The sequence below is a fragment of the Neomonachus schauinslandi genome, chromosome 12 (genome assembly GCF_002201575.2).
Source record: "Neomonachus schauinslandi chromosome 12, ASM220157v2, whole genome shotgun sequence".
Lineage (NCBI taxonomy): Eukaryota > Metazoa > Chordata > Mammalia > Carnivora > Phocidae > Neomonachus > Neomonachus schauinslandi.
The window spans coordinates 43704716-43720140 of record NC_058414.1 but is presented as its reverse complement, the minus strand read 5'-3'; the positions used below and the strand labels follow the sequence as shown (position 1 = coordinate 43720140).

At 37.2% G+C, this 15425-nt stretch overlaps 1 protein-coding gene across 1 annotated transcript in view; it reads left to right on the top strand.

Annotated features, from left to right (window-relative positions):
- Positions 1–15425, top strand: part of THSD7A (thrombospondin type 1 domain containing 7A) — a 431993-nt gene that overhangs the window by 374655 nt on the left and 41913 nt on the right. The window contains exons 12-13 of the mRNA XM_021689643.1: positions 1757–1951; positions 3802–4065. Coding sequence (XP_021545318.1) covers positions 1757–1951; positions 3802–4065 — 459 coding nt within the window. The remainder of the gene's footprint in view (positions 1–1756; positions 1952–3801; positions 4066–15425) is intronic.

Sequence of the window (15425 nt, the reverse complement as noted above, 5' to 3'; positions counted from 1 at the left end):
TGAATCACCAAGGAGGTTTTAAAAAGATGCTAATGCCCAGGACCCTGTCTTCAACCGATAAATCAGAATGTTAGAGTTTGGCAAGGGTATGGACAGCTCTCAGAAGCTATCTGGGTGATTGCAATCTGCAACCTGATTTGAGAACCGCCACTAGACCAGTAGGATAAACACAGAGCAGCGGACGTCCTCTCCCGAGTGGTGAGAGTCTCTTCGGGGCACTTGTTGCTGTCTCCTGTCACAGAACTTTCATAACTGCCACCACTGTTCATTCTACCAGGTTTTCATATATTTAAAATTCAGGGACCCCTGTGTCCTCTTCATACAAATTGGCCCTTTCAGTGTTGTGCACATTAAATGAAGAGGTATCTTTAGCTAAAAACTAGATGAATACTGACCTACATTTTCACAGTTAGGTAACTTTTCCTGCACCAGTTGTGACAAGTTGTATTCACCTACACAGAGAAAGTCTTCCCTTGTGAAAACTGTTACATCCTTTTAGACACCCCATCACACAGCCCTACTACTAGATGTTAAGTTTTACTATACAGATCTGGAGAGTGTTATCTAACCTGGGACCCTAGGTGCCCTAACTATAACTTAGGATCAAAATGTCAGGCTCCTTCACCTTAGTTTCATGATGAATAGGATCCTGAGTGGGAAAGAGATCAAGTTCCAGCCTAGGTCATAAACCTGAAAGGGCCACGTAAATCAGTCTGACTGGGGCCATGTAAGCTAGTTCAAGGAAGACACTTTTAGGACCAAGGTCTAAATGTTTTGTCTTCTTCCTCAATAAGTGAATAAATTATTTTTAAAACCATGGGAAAAAATGACAGAGAGAGAAAGGGGACTTTAGAACATCACTTGCTCTTTTTCTTTGAGTCTTGAAACCTTAATTTTATGACTATGTTCAATAAGCAGTAAAAATATGACATGAGTTTTAAAAATCCAGTAGAACAATATCTTGGGGGAAATCATATGTATGAATTAAAATTATTTGACCATTTCTTAGAGCCCATATGTAATTGTGGAAATGTCACTTATGATAAAGATTGCTAGAAGTTTTTGCTTTTATTTTTAAATTCATGGTTGATATTTGTGCATGTGAAGAACTTGTAGACAGCTGAATGGGTGACTTTGACACAGCTCCCCTCCCCCATTAACCACTCCAAAGCCATCCCAACAAACTTCCAATGTAGTAAAATAACATGCTTTCCATGCAAATGCAGTTACAAGATGGTTTCCATAAGCATCCCCTCCTCACCCAAACCTTCCAATTTGCTGGCACTAAGACCCTTCTATATAGAAATCCTAGAGCAACCAATGATATATAACCAGTATTAGAGGTATGTGGTGTCTCCCAGCACCTCTGTGAATAGTCTATGTTCAGCATAAACTATTATCAGAACCCATGTGTTGTCTCTTAAATAATTAATTTCTAAATAAGGACTTGAAATCCTTAATAGCATGTAATAAAAACTGCTAAATGCTGTGTGTGTGTGTGTGTGCACGTCCACGCACTTTTCTGTGTCACATAAACCACTGAGGGTTATCTGTTATTTTAAAAAACCTGCAGGATCAATTTAATGACTACTGTGATTATTAGAAACACTCCTCCCAGATTTCTGCTGCAAATAAGGAATTAAAAGAGGATTCCTCTGACTGCGTAAGAAAATGTTAGGTTAATTCCAAAATTGTGGATTCAATAATTATAGACATTCAAGTTTGTTTTAAACAGCTCTATATGATTTTCCTTTAGCTATTACTTGTCGAAAGCAAGATGGAGGACCGGCTGGCATCCATGAATGCCTTTGGTATGCAGGCCCTGTTCCAGCCCTCACCCAGGCCTGCCAGATCCCCTGCCAAGATGACTGTCAGTTTACCAGCTGGTCCAAGTTTTCATCATGCAACGGGGACTGTGGTGCAGTTAGGACCAGAAAGCGCACTATTGTTGGTAAGAATAATTGGGATGTGAAAGCCAACACTGTCAACTTAGAAAACACATTAAAAGTTAGACCAAGAGGGTGCCTGGGTGGCTCAGTCATTAAGCGTCTGCCTTCAGCTCAGGTCATGATCCCAGAGTCCTGGGATTGAGCCCCGCATCGGGCTCCCTGCTTGGCAGGAAGCCTGCTTCTCCCTCTCCCACTCCCCCTGCTTGTGTTCCTGCTCTCGCTATCTCTCTGTCAAATAAATAAATAAAATCTTTAAAAAAAAAAAGTTAGACCAAGAGAGTTCTGACAATGTGTTTGGAAAACACATACACACGTCTTATTGCTGCTGGTATATGCCAGTGGATTCGTATGTGTATTTTAATGTAAGTTGTCCGTGACAGACGTGCTATGTACTTTTAGTAGAAAGGAAGAATAACCTTGAAAATTGAGCTGGCTCCCTATACAATAGGTAGATTATTTTTTTTGGTTTAAACATACACTTCTGGTGGATTGCCTACACACCGTGAGGTGTTTGGAGAACAAAAGGAAAGGTTACTGCTCATTTTCTTAACCCATTCTCACTGTCACAGCCTCAGATTATTCTTCATACCTTAGAAGAGGAATATGACACTAATTTTGTATCTGAAAACTGCGTTTTAAAAGGCAGTCACAATGACAAAAGCAGGGATATAATGAGCGAGAACGGGAGCTATCATACCGAACTAAACCTAGTGCATTCAGAAGTATTGTCAGTGGCAAGAAGAAACCTAAAAAAAAATAGCCAGTAGACTATTCCGAATTTACAAGTTATAAAATGAACCACCTGTCATAATGAAGTCTGTTGAAAACTATATAAAGCACATTCTGAAAGTTAGAAATAAATATATGTAAAACATATGCAATTAATGTGTGTGATATAACTAATAGTATTATATGATATAAAGCATAATAAATAGATAATAGAAATGTGATTCAATTGAAATAATGAGATATTATTTTCAAGCACATATTACTGTTCGTTTTTTATTTTAAAAGGGAATTTATTTAGATTTATATGCAGACCATTCCTAGTACTTTTTTCTGACACTAAATATCTTCACTGTTAATATTACTTACTACACTAACCACCAAGTGTGTCAAAATGATGACTCTTCAGAAATAATGAAAGATGCAAAGTCATAATCAGAAAAGTAAATAGAGGGGGTGCCTGGGTGGCTCAGTCGTTAAGCATCTACCTTCGGCTCAGGTCATGATGCCGGGGTCCTGGGATCGAGCCCCGCATCAGGCTTCCTGCTCAGCGGGGAGTCTGCTTCTCCCTCTCCCACTCTCCCTGCTTGTGTTCCCTCTCTCTCGTTCTGTCAAATAAATAAAATAAAATCTTAAAAAAAAGAAAAAGTTAACAAAAGAAAATATAAAAATCTCATTTTCTGAATTGTAGTCCTCTATAACCATGCCATCTATTTGGAATTAACTAAAGCTGTACAGTCCAGTACAGAGACTCTCTCCATTTCATATTTTTGCACATGTTATAAAGGAGAGATTTATGCAATTACCTTAAATTCCCCTAGTCAGTGAAAGCACGTGATCATTGGAAAGTGTTTCAATCATTCGAAGAGTATAAAATTCAGCAAAACAGTGAACGCCTTTTGCAAATGGTGATTTTAAAATGAGAAAATAAGAAAACTTTCGCTATTGCAAGGCACCCAGTACTAATAAGAGCCTCCAGAGAAAGCTCTGTGGAGTGAGAAAATAGCATTCATTGTAAGCTACTGTTGACTATGGTTAAAAATGGAGAAAGGAAGTTTAGGAAAGGAGGAAAATTAGGGATGCTTGAAATGAATAACAATATTTTCCAACTTAAATTTCTCCACAGGAAAAAGTAAAAAGAAGGAAAAATGTAAAAATTCTCATTTGTACCCCCTGATTGAGACTCAGTACTGTCCTTGTGACAAGTATAATGCACAGCCTGTGGGGAACTGGTCAGACTGCATTTTACCAGAGGGGAAAGTGGAAGCATTGCTGGGAGTGAAAACACAAGGCGATACCAAGGAATGTGGTCAAGGATATCGTTACCAAGCAATGGCATGCTACGACCAAAATGGCAGGCTCGTGGAAACATCCAGATGTAACAGCCATGGTAATCCAATTTTTCTTCAGTCTTATACGTTTGCTATCTTTGGGGGTGGAGGTTAAATGAACATGGATCAGAATGGAGGGAAATGAAGGTTTACAGATTGTGCTCTAAATGGAACATTTTGGGGGCACCATACAGGACATTTGGGGGCATTTGTCTTGTCCAGAAGTTGGCAACTAAGTCCCAAAGTTGGTGGCAAGAAAGCCTTACAGGTTGACAAAAATGGTACCAGAAATTTCCCTTGGTCCTGATCAAGAGTCTGTCGAATAAGCCCAACAGTGCCCCACAAAAGAGGGAGGGGGAGAGGACATTTGAATTTAATCTGAAAATAAAGTTAAAACAAGAGTCTTATAATAACCAAACTGGCAAAATTTGAAATATGCTTGAAATGTCATTTAAGTGGCAACAAAGAAAGACTGAAAGTCGTAACTGGTGAAAACTCAAAGATCTCTTGTTTATTCCTCATTGTGTTGAGATTAGCCAAAAAAAAAAAAAAAAAGGTGGGGGAAGAAGAAAAGAAAAATGTACATACTCTTAGTTAACTGTGCCCATTTTAGTTTTCTAAACCAAACACAGTGATAATAATTAAATTGCCAGAAGTTTGTGAAGAGTGGCCATCTTTGATCAGAGTACGTTGTAAACTCTTTGGTTCTAAATCTTGATATAGTAGTCTGTAAGCAATATTTTCCATTATTCTTTTATTTTAATACATCTGTCTTTTTGTATTGGACTGAGATTAGTTTACAGTAGATCAGCCTGAATCATAGCAGTTACCCTCCAACCTTGCTGAAATAGCTTCTGCTGTTGGAACAACACTCCTCCAATTTTATTATATGGTTCAGAAAACAGTATGAACTTATAGGACCGTCTCTATTTATAAATGTAGCCATCAAAGTACCATCGGTGACACATTTACTGGAATCTCTTAAATTTTCCCCCACAAAGAAGTTTCCAAAATTCATTTCCCTTTTTTTCACCTTATCTCATAATTCCTCTTTTATCAAAGTCTGGTGAAAATAGCTCCAAAGACTCCATAATATTGAAGCTCTAGATATAAGTATTTTTCAGGTTAATATATTCAGGTTACTGCGTTCCTAACTTAAAGATAGTCAATGCATTTAGAACAATAACTACAAAAAAAAAGAATTTAATATTTATAATAGATGTGCTTTGAGAAACAGGTGTAAGGGTAACTGAATATTTTATTCTCTGTATCAATAACATCAGTGCTATAAATTAGAGACCAGGAAAAATATAAATGCACTTGAGATTCTGAGATGATATGATAATGTAAAAGATCATGATTAGTCATTAAGCAAAATTGAAGATCACCTTTAAAAATGTTTCTCCTGGAATGTAGCTTATAAGGATTTGCTCACATTTTATATTATGCCTAGTGAATCACCAAGATAATCATTTGTTTGTAGCATAACCTTTGAGTTTTCAGAATGACTTTTGTATATTCTCACTTTTATCCTGATCTGTTAATTAGATGCAGGAGAGTGTCAGCAAGCCACTTAACAGTCAATCTTATTTTTAGAAAAAAACCTTAAAAATATCCTGTGACTCTCATAAAGATGTTAGATCACTTAACAAAAGTCAAAGTACAAAAATAATAAAAATTGAGCAAAGGTAGTAGACGTAATACCACAGCACTGTCAATTCAAAGTATGAAGAATGCAGTACTGTATTCTAGGACAAAAGCAAAAAAGATAGATTCCTGATAGCACTGAACTTCACGGGGATTGTGGAAGGATCTAAGACCCTTAACTAAGTAAATGACTCCAGTTTGGTTCCTTGTGTCTGTCCAGCATCAATTCTTTCTCATTAAATCTAATCTATGGTAGATGTCCAATGGGATATTTTAGTGTTTACCAATACATTTATTCAAAGTGACGTCCAAGGAAATTGAATCTCTGTTGCCTGATTTCTTTGGAAATTACTTCTTTGCTTATATATGTTCTATCAGTTCTGATGGTGTCGGTGGATTACTCTAACTTTGGTGTTCTATGCGAGGCACACTCTAAATTTCAGTCTCTGTGACAACTGCCTTCTCTCAGCCAAACTGGCTTTCCAAATGGATGGTGGAAAAGTGGCTTTCACGAAAATGTCTCTTTCTGTCTTCAGTTTAAACATAGAATTGATCCCCACATGTATGCAGTGCAAAGACACTAATCCCCTGTTCGATAGTTGCCTTAGGGCGTTTCCATTTTATCTGTGCTGTCCATCTGTGGATCATATTATCAGTTATTATACTGATAAAGCAGTTTGACTTTCACCAGTTTAATTCTATTATTTTAGGCCATTTACCATGTGGTCACCATTATTTTAATGTCTTAACCTTAAGGCACAGGTCTATTATGTCTGGCATTCTTTGTAGTAGTAAACTTTGTACTGAAAGATGATATAACTGTTAGCAGGCTCGGGTTCTTGGACCCAGCGACAGTAGAAACAAGGCTGGACCCCAAATTTAAAGGTACAGGCAAGGCTTTATTGGGGCAGCAGCTGCAGCCAAAAGGAGACACAGTCTCAACAAAAGTGTCAGACTGGCTCTCAGAACAACAGCCAGGGGAAGTTTTAAGGGGGCTGAGGTGAGGAAGGAGTCCTGCTCATGCACGGAAGGGCTGGGAATCCCAGGCAAGTGGGCACACAGGTGTGGTTGACAGAACATGCTTCTTCATACATCAGATGTTTCATTTGCATGTTAAGTCTCCACTGCTGGGCATGTTTTCTAGCACTGAAATGAGAGGAAAAGCTGATAAAAGGTCAAATTTGGTGGCCATCCTATCTCAGATCAGTTTGAACCCGTCTGGGCTTGCTCCTTGGTCCCTGTTTGATCTGCAAGAAAAACAACAGCCAGCATGGAGCGTCCTGGGTGCCTAGGGGCTTGTTCCCAAGGTCACTCACTGTCTCATACATACTACCCTCTGAAAATCAGAGTTTACCTCGGGAGTCACATAAATGGTACTGGCTATAAATCTTATTGATATATAAATATATTGGGGGGCATTTATCCTAAGAACATAAGACGATATATGTTTCACTTTTGTTGTGAAATCTTAGATGGTGTCATTGTAGCAGCAGATTTTAAATCATTCAAAAACCAAATCACACATGTTCTCACTGCTAGAACACTCTAATATCTCAGTTGATTGGTTCATTAGAACCTTGAGTGACTACATAGTACCAGGTACTTCTCAAGTTAATCACTTAAAATTTCACAGAACAAGAGGTAGAATTTCTAGAATTTTTTAAAATCATATATCATTTACTCAATATTTTAAAGAATCGTAGAGAGAATCTAACTTAGGCAAAATGCATGTATACATGATTTCCATTTAAATATAAGTGATAGAATTTTATCATGCTGCCCCTCAACCATACCCCTCTTTCCCAAACCCCGTTATCCTGCTCTACATTTTATATTTTTAAAGCATGTATCAGGGCGCCTGGGTGGCTCAGTTGGTTGAGCGACTGCCTTCGGCTCAGGTCATGATCCCAGGGTCCTGGGATCGAGTCCCGCATCGGGCTCCCTGCTCTGCGTGGAGCCTGCTTCTCCCTCTCCCGCTCCCCCTGCTTGTGCTCCCCCCCCCCCCGGTTCCCCCCCTTTCAAAAAAAAAAAAGAAAACTAAAAAAAAAAAAAAAAAAAAAAGCATGTATCATTCTATAACCATACCATATAATTTACTTGTTATGTTTCTTTATGTTTTATCTCCTGTACAAGAATTGTACAAGATTGAGGGAGGGTATCTTGGACTATTTTATTCACTGATGTTATCTCCAGCCCCTAGAACAAGTAGGTGCTCAATATTTGTAGAATGAAAGAATGAGTGAAGCTCTGGAGAGAATTTTTGTAGTTGTATTTGATCCACAATCAGGCTTGGATTCTTTCTTTTTTTCCAGACACTATTCTTCCCTCTGTGTCCCATTTCTGGGAAATTACCATACAGACTGTTGAGAAGAACGAAGATCTTTGGAATAAGGGCTATTCATGCCACATACTTTCTATATGTTATTCATCAAATATTTATGCTTCTTTCTACTAACTAAATAGAAGAAATAATAGTCAAATATCTATTTCACTGAATTAGCCCAGTGATATCAATATTAAGTCTCTTTTTTGCCATTTAAAGCTTATTTTCAGAATTACCTGATTTGGACAACGTCTTAACCTCCTGGTTTATATAGTTGTGACAACTTATTTAACTCTTTATTTCTGCTCATCTTTTCCTTGAGAAGTAGAAACAACATTTCTATTTGAGTTATGTGGAAGTGATACTTGGAAGGTGAGTTGGATAAAATGTAAAAATGCCAGGTGCTCAAGTCTTGAGCTCTAAGAGCTACATAATTCCTTCAGACACTTCTCTTCAATCTTTACCCTCAGCAAGTTTATCTTTGCTATGTCTCAAAGGCAGTTTAAGCCATAATATACTATCAGTAAATATTATAAAACTCAATTATATTTGTGATGTTTTATTATCTGCTAATATCAAGTTAGCAGAAAGGCACATCTGATATGATTGTTCTTCCCGAGCCCATGATATACTTAATATACATGCTCTCCTGTTGCTTAAAAGTAATATATTGTTATTTATACCTAACAAATACTTGCTAACATGTAGAGACTATGAAGAAACTTAACAATCAACTATTAGGTTAAATTACTTACCACCAAATGTTTTCCTAAATGTCCAGATAGCAAATACTTTAGGCTCTGTGGACCAAAAGTTCTCTGCACAAGTAGAGACACAAGTGGTCTGTAGACCAGCAGCATAGACCTCACAGGGAAACCATTGGAAATGCGGAAATTCAACCCACATTACAGACCTAGTGAGTCAGAATCTGAATTTTGACAAGATCCCCCTGGAGCTCTATTACACATTTTTTTAATTTACATTCATTCATTTATAAATAACCTCTATGCCCATCATGGAGCTTGCACTCACAACCCTGAGATCAAGACTCACATGCTCTACGGACTGAGCCAGCCAGGTGCCCCACACATTTAAAGTTTAAGGATTACTTTACTGGATCCTGCAGATCCTCACAGGGTTTGGTAGGAATGTGAGTTTGAATCTTTGTAGGAAAGGCCTGTGGAGATCACCCCCTAGAGAAGCACAATATACTGACTTGGGCAGAATATTCAACACTTCCCATGTTATAGTTCACTTGATTTTCAGTTATGGGGAAGAGAACATTAGGAATTTTTTTTTTAATTTACAAGGATGGGTCTTCATAGGGTGAATGTCTATTTAGGTATGATTTTGAAAACTGGATGAGTCTATAGGGCCCTCTGTGATGTGGTTTTGGAATATAGGTGAGGTTCAGTGGGGTGGAGTCCGGAGCCGGTGACCAAGAAAGAATTCCTGAGGCATTTTTGGTGCAAAATGGTGGTTTTATTAAAGCACAGGGACAGGCCCCGTGGACAGAAAGAGCTGCTGCACTGGTCTTGAGGAGTGGCTGATTAGATACTCAGGAGTTGGGGAGATGAGGACAAAGGGGGTGTCCAGAAGGACTGTCATATGCTAAAGACTCTCAGGATACTGGAGGCCTGGTTATTGTCAAGCCAAGGTTGTTCTTCCCTCTAATGAGGCACTAACATGAAGACAGTTGGGACTTTCCTGGAGGAATGTTATATTCCTCCTATCACATGTCCTTGTCAATGGGCTTCAGGTTCAAAAGAAATTCAATTTTATTTACATTTCCTTCTGCCTCAGCCTCCCTCAATTTCATGTAGCGGAGGGTGATGTTAGGACTTCAGGAAACTGAGTTATGCATCTCTGGAAGTTAGGTTATTGGTAAGAAAGCTTCTTCCTTGTAAATCACTAGGACATTTGTAAACTGAGGGAGACTCCTGTCCTGCAGGACTGTGATCTCTATCAGTTAACCATTTGTTTTTCCTTTAGGGCAGCCCAGAGTGCCTGAGGAATGTCACACGTACCACATGGGGTCGGGGGGGGGGGGGGGGAGGTGTAGGGTACCAGCTTCTGCTTTGTCCTCAGCTAGCCTTCTGCTCCCTCATCATCTGTAGAAAGGATATTGGCAATTTAATGATTGCCAGTACTTGATTTACAAATAGATTTTAGTTCAAGAGCATGTACTTTTAAGACATTGTGTGGAACTCAGGGTACATCTGACAAAAATAAGTATGAATATGGGGAGAGTAAATTCGGAGGATAATCTACATGACCACTCAACTATAATATGATTAGAATGTATTACTTTTGTAATAGGATTCTATAGAAGGTTATATAAGTTTAATATTAGAGGTTAATTAGAAACAAAATTGAATGAGAAATTTTTCCTTATCATGGTGGATGCTTGTATTTGAGGAAGAGCATGTTTAATTAAACCAGGCAGAAAAGGCAATAAATAGAGTCTTGTAAACAAGCTGAAATGGAGTGCTAAGTTCTCTGAAAAGCTTTTTTAGTTGGTCGTATTTATTTAATGTCTAAATCATTTCAGAATTTAAATCTTTCATTTGACAGCATTGATATCATTCACGGTTGAGATCTTTTCCCTTTTAAATGTAAAAGAGAGGAAGGGTTTGAGGGACAGACTTTTCCTGAGGTAATAGTTGCAAGTTTAAAGAGCCAGGGAAAGAAGGAGAGGGCCACTGTGGATACTGAATACAAAAAGAAAGCAATAACCTAGGGTCAAATTTAAATAAGGTGTGGAGACCAGCATTATTCTCCAACAGGCCCTGAAGGAGGACTGTGGAGGTGATGAGGGAGAGACTTTCACTGGAAAATTTCCTCCAGCTACCATTCATGTTGTGTTTGATGGAAAAACATCTGGTGCTATTATTTAGTTCTGTGTGCTCCGTGTCCCAGAGACCTCAACTCATCTATTACTTAATAACATGGTTTTCAAACTGGGCTCCACGGAGCCCCTCAGGCCAGGCTGTCAAACAGAGCTTCCAATAAATCCCATAAATTTATTGGGCTTTCTTTCCAGCTTTTTAGAAAGAAAATGTTCTGCGGCTTAAAATAAAATTAACTGCTAAAAATAGTTCATTATTTGTAACAATAAAAAAAGAATTTTGATCTTTGCCTTGATCAACAACTTCTGCCATTATATTTTACTTCACATCCTTTCTACAGGCCTCTGGCCCCTTATTCCCCCTAATTAATTAGAGACATCATAACACTAATTTTCAACAAAATGATTACAGAGTGGTAATCTTGCTGATATCTGTGGCAATTTTATTGATTTAACCATAGAATTGTTCATTCTTTACGTTATGTTACAAGGTTCATAATCCATAAAGATACTAAATGACCTGTGTGAATCCATATACAGATTCTTGTTGTATTAGTAAAACCCTGCAAATCCAAAATAGTTTTTAAGTTCCATATTCCATTAGTCTAGTCTCATTACTACAGTGTAGGTCTTTTTCAAAGCATCATCAAAGCATTATCAAAATAGTTATGTAGTGAACAAGGCTATGCATAAGAAATTTTTTATACATTCATGAAGAAGGTGTTACATAGTAGACATAAGCCCTATATATGGGCTCAAAAAGCAACCTGAGAGCACATGAACAAATTTATGGACATTTTAAATTTAAATTTTGAAGAAAAATTTTTACTTGTATTTCTCTCCATGTTTATCCCATTTCTTCATAGTTGCATTGAAATCCAATTTAGCTCTTACAGGAAATTTTAGTTAATTGGCATAAAAACAAAATTTATTCCCTTAATGGTCTTTTTAAATAGCCATTAAAAAAAAAAATAAACCCTCAAGGGATTTATTCACATAACATTTTCCACTCCCTTGGCCATAAGCTTGACCTTTAAAGCATTAGAACTTTAAAGTAAATATAATTTAAGAAAAAATTTCTTAAGTTTGGGAGATTTGGAGGTTTTTTAAATTTGTTTATCGACTTTTGCCTTTTTTTCCATATCTGGAAATGGACATGAAAAGTCTTACCTTTTACATATTAAAACTCTGTACACCTCAAAACATGAATCCAAGTTTAATGCATTATAATTACAACCTGTCTGAATGATCTATTTCTTACTGGTCCAGTGAGATGCTATAGAAAAAAGTCAGTATAGAAATGCACTATTCAAGCCATTCTCCTAGAGATTCAGAGCTCATATTAGCAAAAAAGGAAAGCCCAGGGTAAAGAGACCTACTTAATTTAAATGCAATAATTTTCCAACTTGACCACAGAAATGTTTTCTTATTAAAATTATATTTAATGCTTATTAGAATCCAACAAACTAACATTTAAAGATTATCCTTTGGAAATACTTCTAAGGCAATATATGTTTTTCATTAATTGAAAGAAAAATGTCCTCCATTGGATCAAGTTAAAAATAAATCACTCTAATAAGTTTCAGAATTAATTTATTTCCCATTGCTTCATCGTCTCAACATTCCATCAAATATATTTACATTGCTGACAAAGCCTTATTCCCAAAGTCAGCTTTTTAGCTCTGCTCTCTCATTTTTAATATGGGATTAGTTAAAATTATAAATGTTAAATCTGGGGAGAAGGTCCATAAATGCTTTAATGTATGTAATTATTCCCAAGGTTTTATTTTGGTTGAATAAGTAAACTATAGATACAGGGTCTTTTATAAATAAGTTTATTTACCTTTTAGATAAAAAGTTATGTCTGAAAGTGCAGTGTAATTCTGGCACCAACTACCTGGATTTAAGCCAAACTCCACCAGTTAAGGGCTCCGTCCTCTACAAGACTGCTCAGCCCTTCAGACATTAACTGCAAGTTCAGGGCTCCCCAGGCCACCCTTACTACTGACATGCTGGACAGATTTGGAGGTCCCACTACCCCCTCAGGTTTACTGGAACAGCTCAGAGAACTTAGGAAAGCACTATACAGTTGACCCTTGAACAACACAACTGTAACTATGTGGGTCCACTTGTACACAGATTTGTTTCGATAAGTACAGTACAGGACTGTAAGTGTATTTTCTCTTCCTTATGATTTTCTTAACATTCTCGTTTGGTCCACCTTACTTTTTTAAGAATACAGAATATAATATAAACAATATATAAAATATGTGTTAATCAACTGTTTATGTTATCCATAAGACTTCCGGTCAACAATAGGCTATTAGTAGTTAGGTTTTGGGGGAGTCAAAGTTATACAAGGATTTTCAGCTGTACAGGGAGTCAGTTCCCATAACCCCCACGCTCTTCAGGGTCAACTGGACTTATAATTAGAGTCTTATTATAGCAAAAGGATACAAATCAGAAGTAGCCAGGGACGCCTTTGTGGCTCAGTCAGTTAAACATCTGACTCTTGATTTCGGCTCAGGTCCTGATGGAGCCCCACCTTGGGCTCTGCACTGGGCATGGAACCTGCTTAAGATTCTCTCTCTCCCTCTCTAAAAAAAAAAGAAAGAAAGAAAGAAAAGAGGAGGCGGTGGCAAAATAAGAGACAAATAGGAAGGATCTGGGAGGGTCCCAAACACAAGGCTTCCATGTTCTCTCCCCATGGATCCAGGAGGCATGGCCCTCTCTACATATCAATGTATATTATCTGCCAGAAAGCTCACCTGAGCTTTGGTATCAAGAGCTTTTATTGAGGCTTCATTATGTAGACATGATTAATCGATTCACTGGGCACATGGTTGAGCTCAATCTGTCCCCCAATCTGCCCCCAGAGATTGGGTGGATATCACATGGCTTAAAGCCCCAACCCTCTAAACTTGTTCTGTCTTTGTGGTGTGACCAGCCCCATGTCCTCAGACATCTCTTCAACATAAACTCACCTGTAGTCCAAGAAGCCACCACGAATAAGAAAGATTCAGGAAATTTCAGGATTTGGAGGCTACCTCCCAGGAATCAAAGACAAAGAACAGCCAAATCCCTTATTATACAACAGAAAGCTTTAGAGTTGGCAATAAGAAATGGCTTTGATAATAAACTTGTACATAGCTGTACCTAAGTGAATCTGAATGCCTAGTCATTGGGTAACTCCCAGTATTGGAATAATAACAGCAACAGAACCCCATAGCCCTTAACACTGATGTTGAAACTTCAAGAAAATTCTTAAGTACCTAGCAGATATGAAGAGATAGGCCTTCATATGTATATAAAGCAAATAAATATAAATTTAAAATAGCATTTCATTGTAGTTATATTTTCCTGAATACTTCACTATGAAAATTGTAATTGCCCAAGGTTGATTCATAACTTTTCATACATTGACTATATGAATCTGGATAGAACATTTGATGATAGGAGTTTGGATATATATAGGAATTTGGTTTTCCTGGATTGAGTTATCAGTCCTCAATATATAATTATAAAAGAATATTCATTTGAGAATTTTTTAATGATCTTTTTCAATATTCTTAAACCCATGAGGACAATAATAAAGTTCTAGCTAATTTGTCTCATTCCTGGTTGCAGTCATGTGCATAGAATATACATTAAAGTAGGAGAGATTTTTTGAGGTTGCTTTTGAGATTAATCCAAAAGTTTCCGTTAGAGTGCCAAAGTTGCTCATTCAAACAGCTGTAAATTAGAACCAACCAATATTTTCCATGTGCTTTTAAAATGAATTCTTTATCAGCAGTGCACCTTTCAACAATACAATATAGTAACTGTGAAGGTTGTTGAAAGCTGCTTTATCTGTGCATTCATAATTCAAATGAAAGAGGTGATCGGATGTATCTCAAAAGCAATATGTCCTCCAGTTGCCACTTAAAGCTTGCTAGTGTTTTGTTCTTATTTCAACCTGGAAGAGTGGCCAGAATAGATATAGGATACAAAAAATATGATCAGAAGTCAGGAGGTTGATTTTCCATGTGTCACATTCGGTGTTGAACTACTAAAAGTTTTAACACCCTAATTGTGAAGTCATTTGTTTTATTCCAGCATTCCTCAGAAGGCATAAATTGCTACAAGATCCAGCAGTTTATTTAGCCTTAAAACGCGTGAAATATTTCTGTCTTTCCATCACCTATGATTGTTTGGTGTTAATTGCCCTCAAAAATGATCTTAGCTGAGAAGGCAAGGGAATGCTTATCTAGCAATTTACTAGTAGCATTAAGGATTTTAATTGTGCTAGATAAACATGACAGGCAATTATTGAGTGTTGTTACACACTGGAAAATAAAAATGGAATGCTGAGCATTAATTATACTCTTTTGCAGTTTTGTCTTTATGCCAGTGCCTAATTTATATCTTTTAACAATTTAATAGGTTGAATTTTATTTGAGAGCTGTTTTCTGGAATATGCTATTGGAAGATCAGACATAAAAGTTTCATATTTGCTTACTTAGTAATACAATATGAATCAGTCTGAAGTCATACATGTTAACTCTCACTAATGCCATAATCTTCCAACAGATAAAATGGAAAGAAAGACTATCCATTTATCT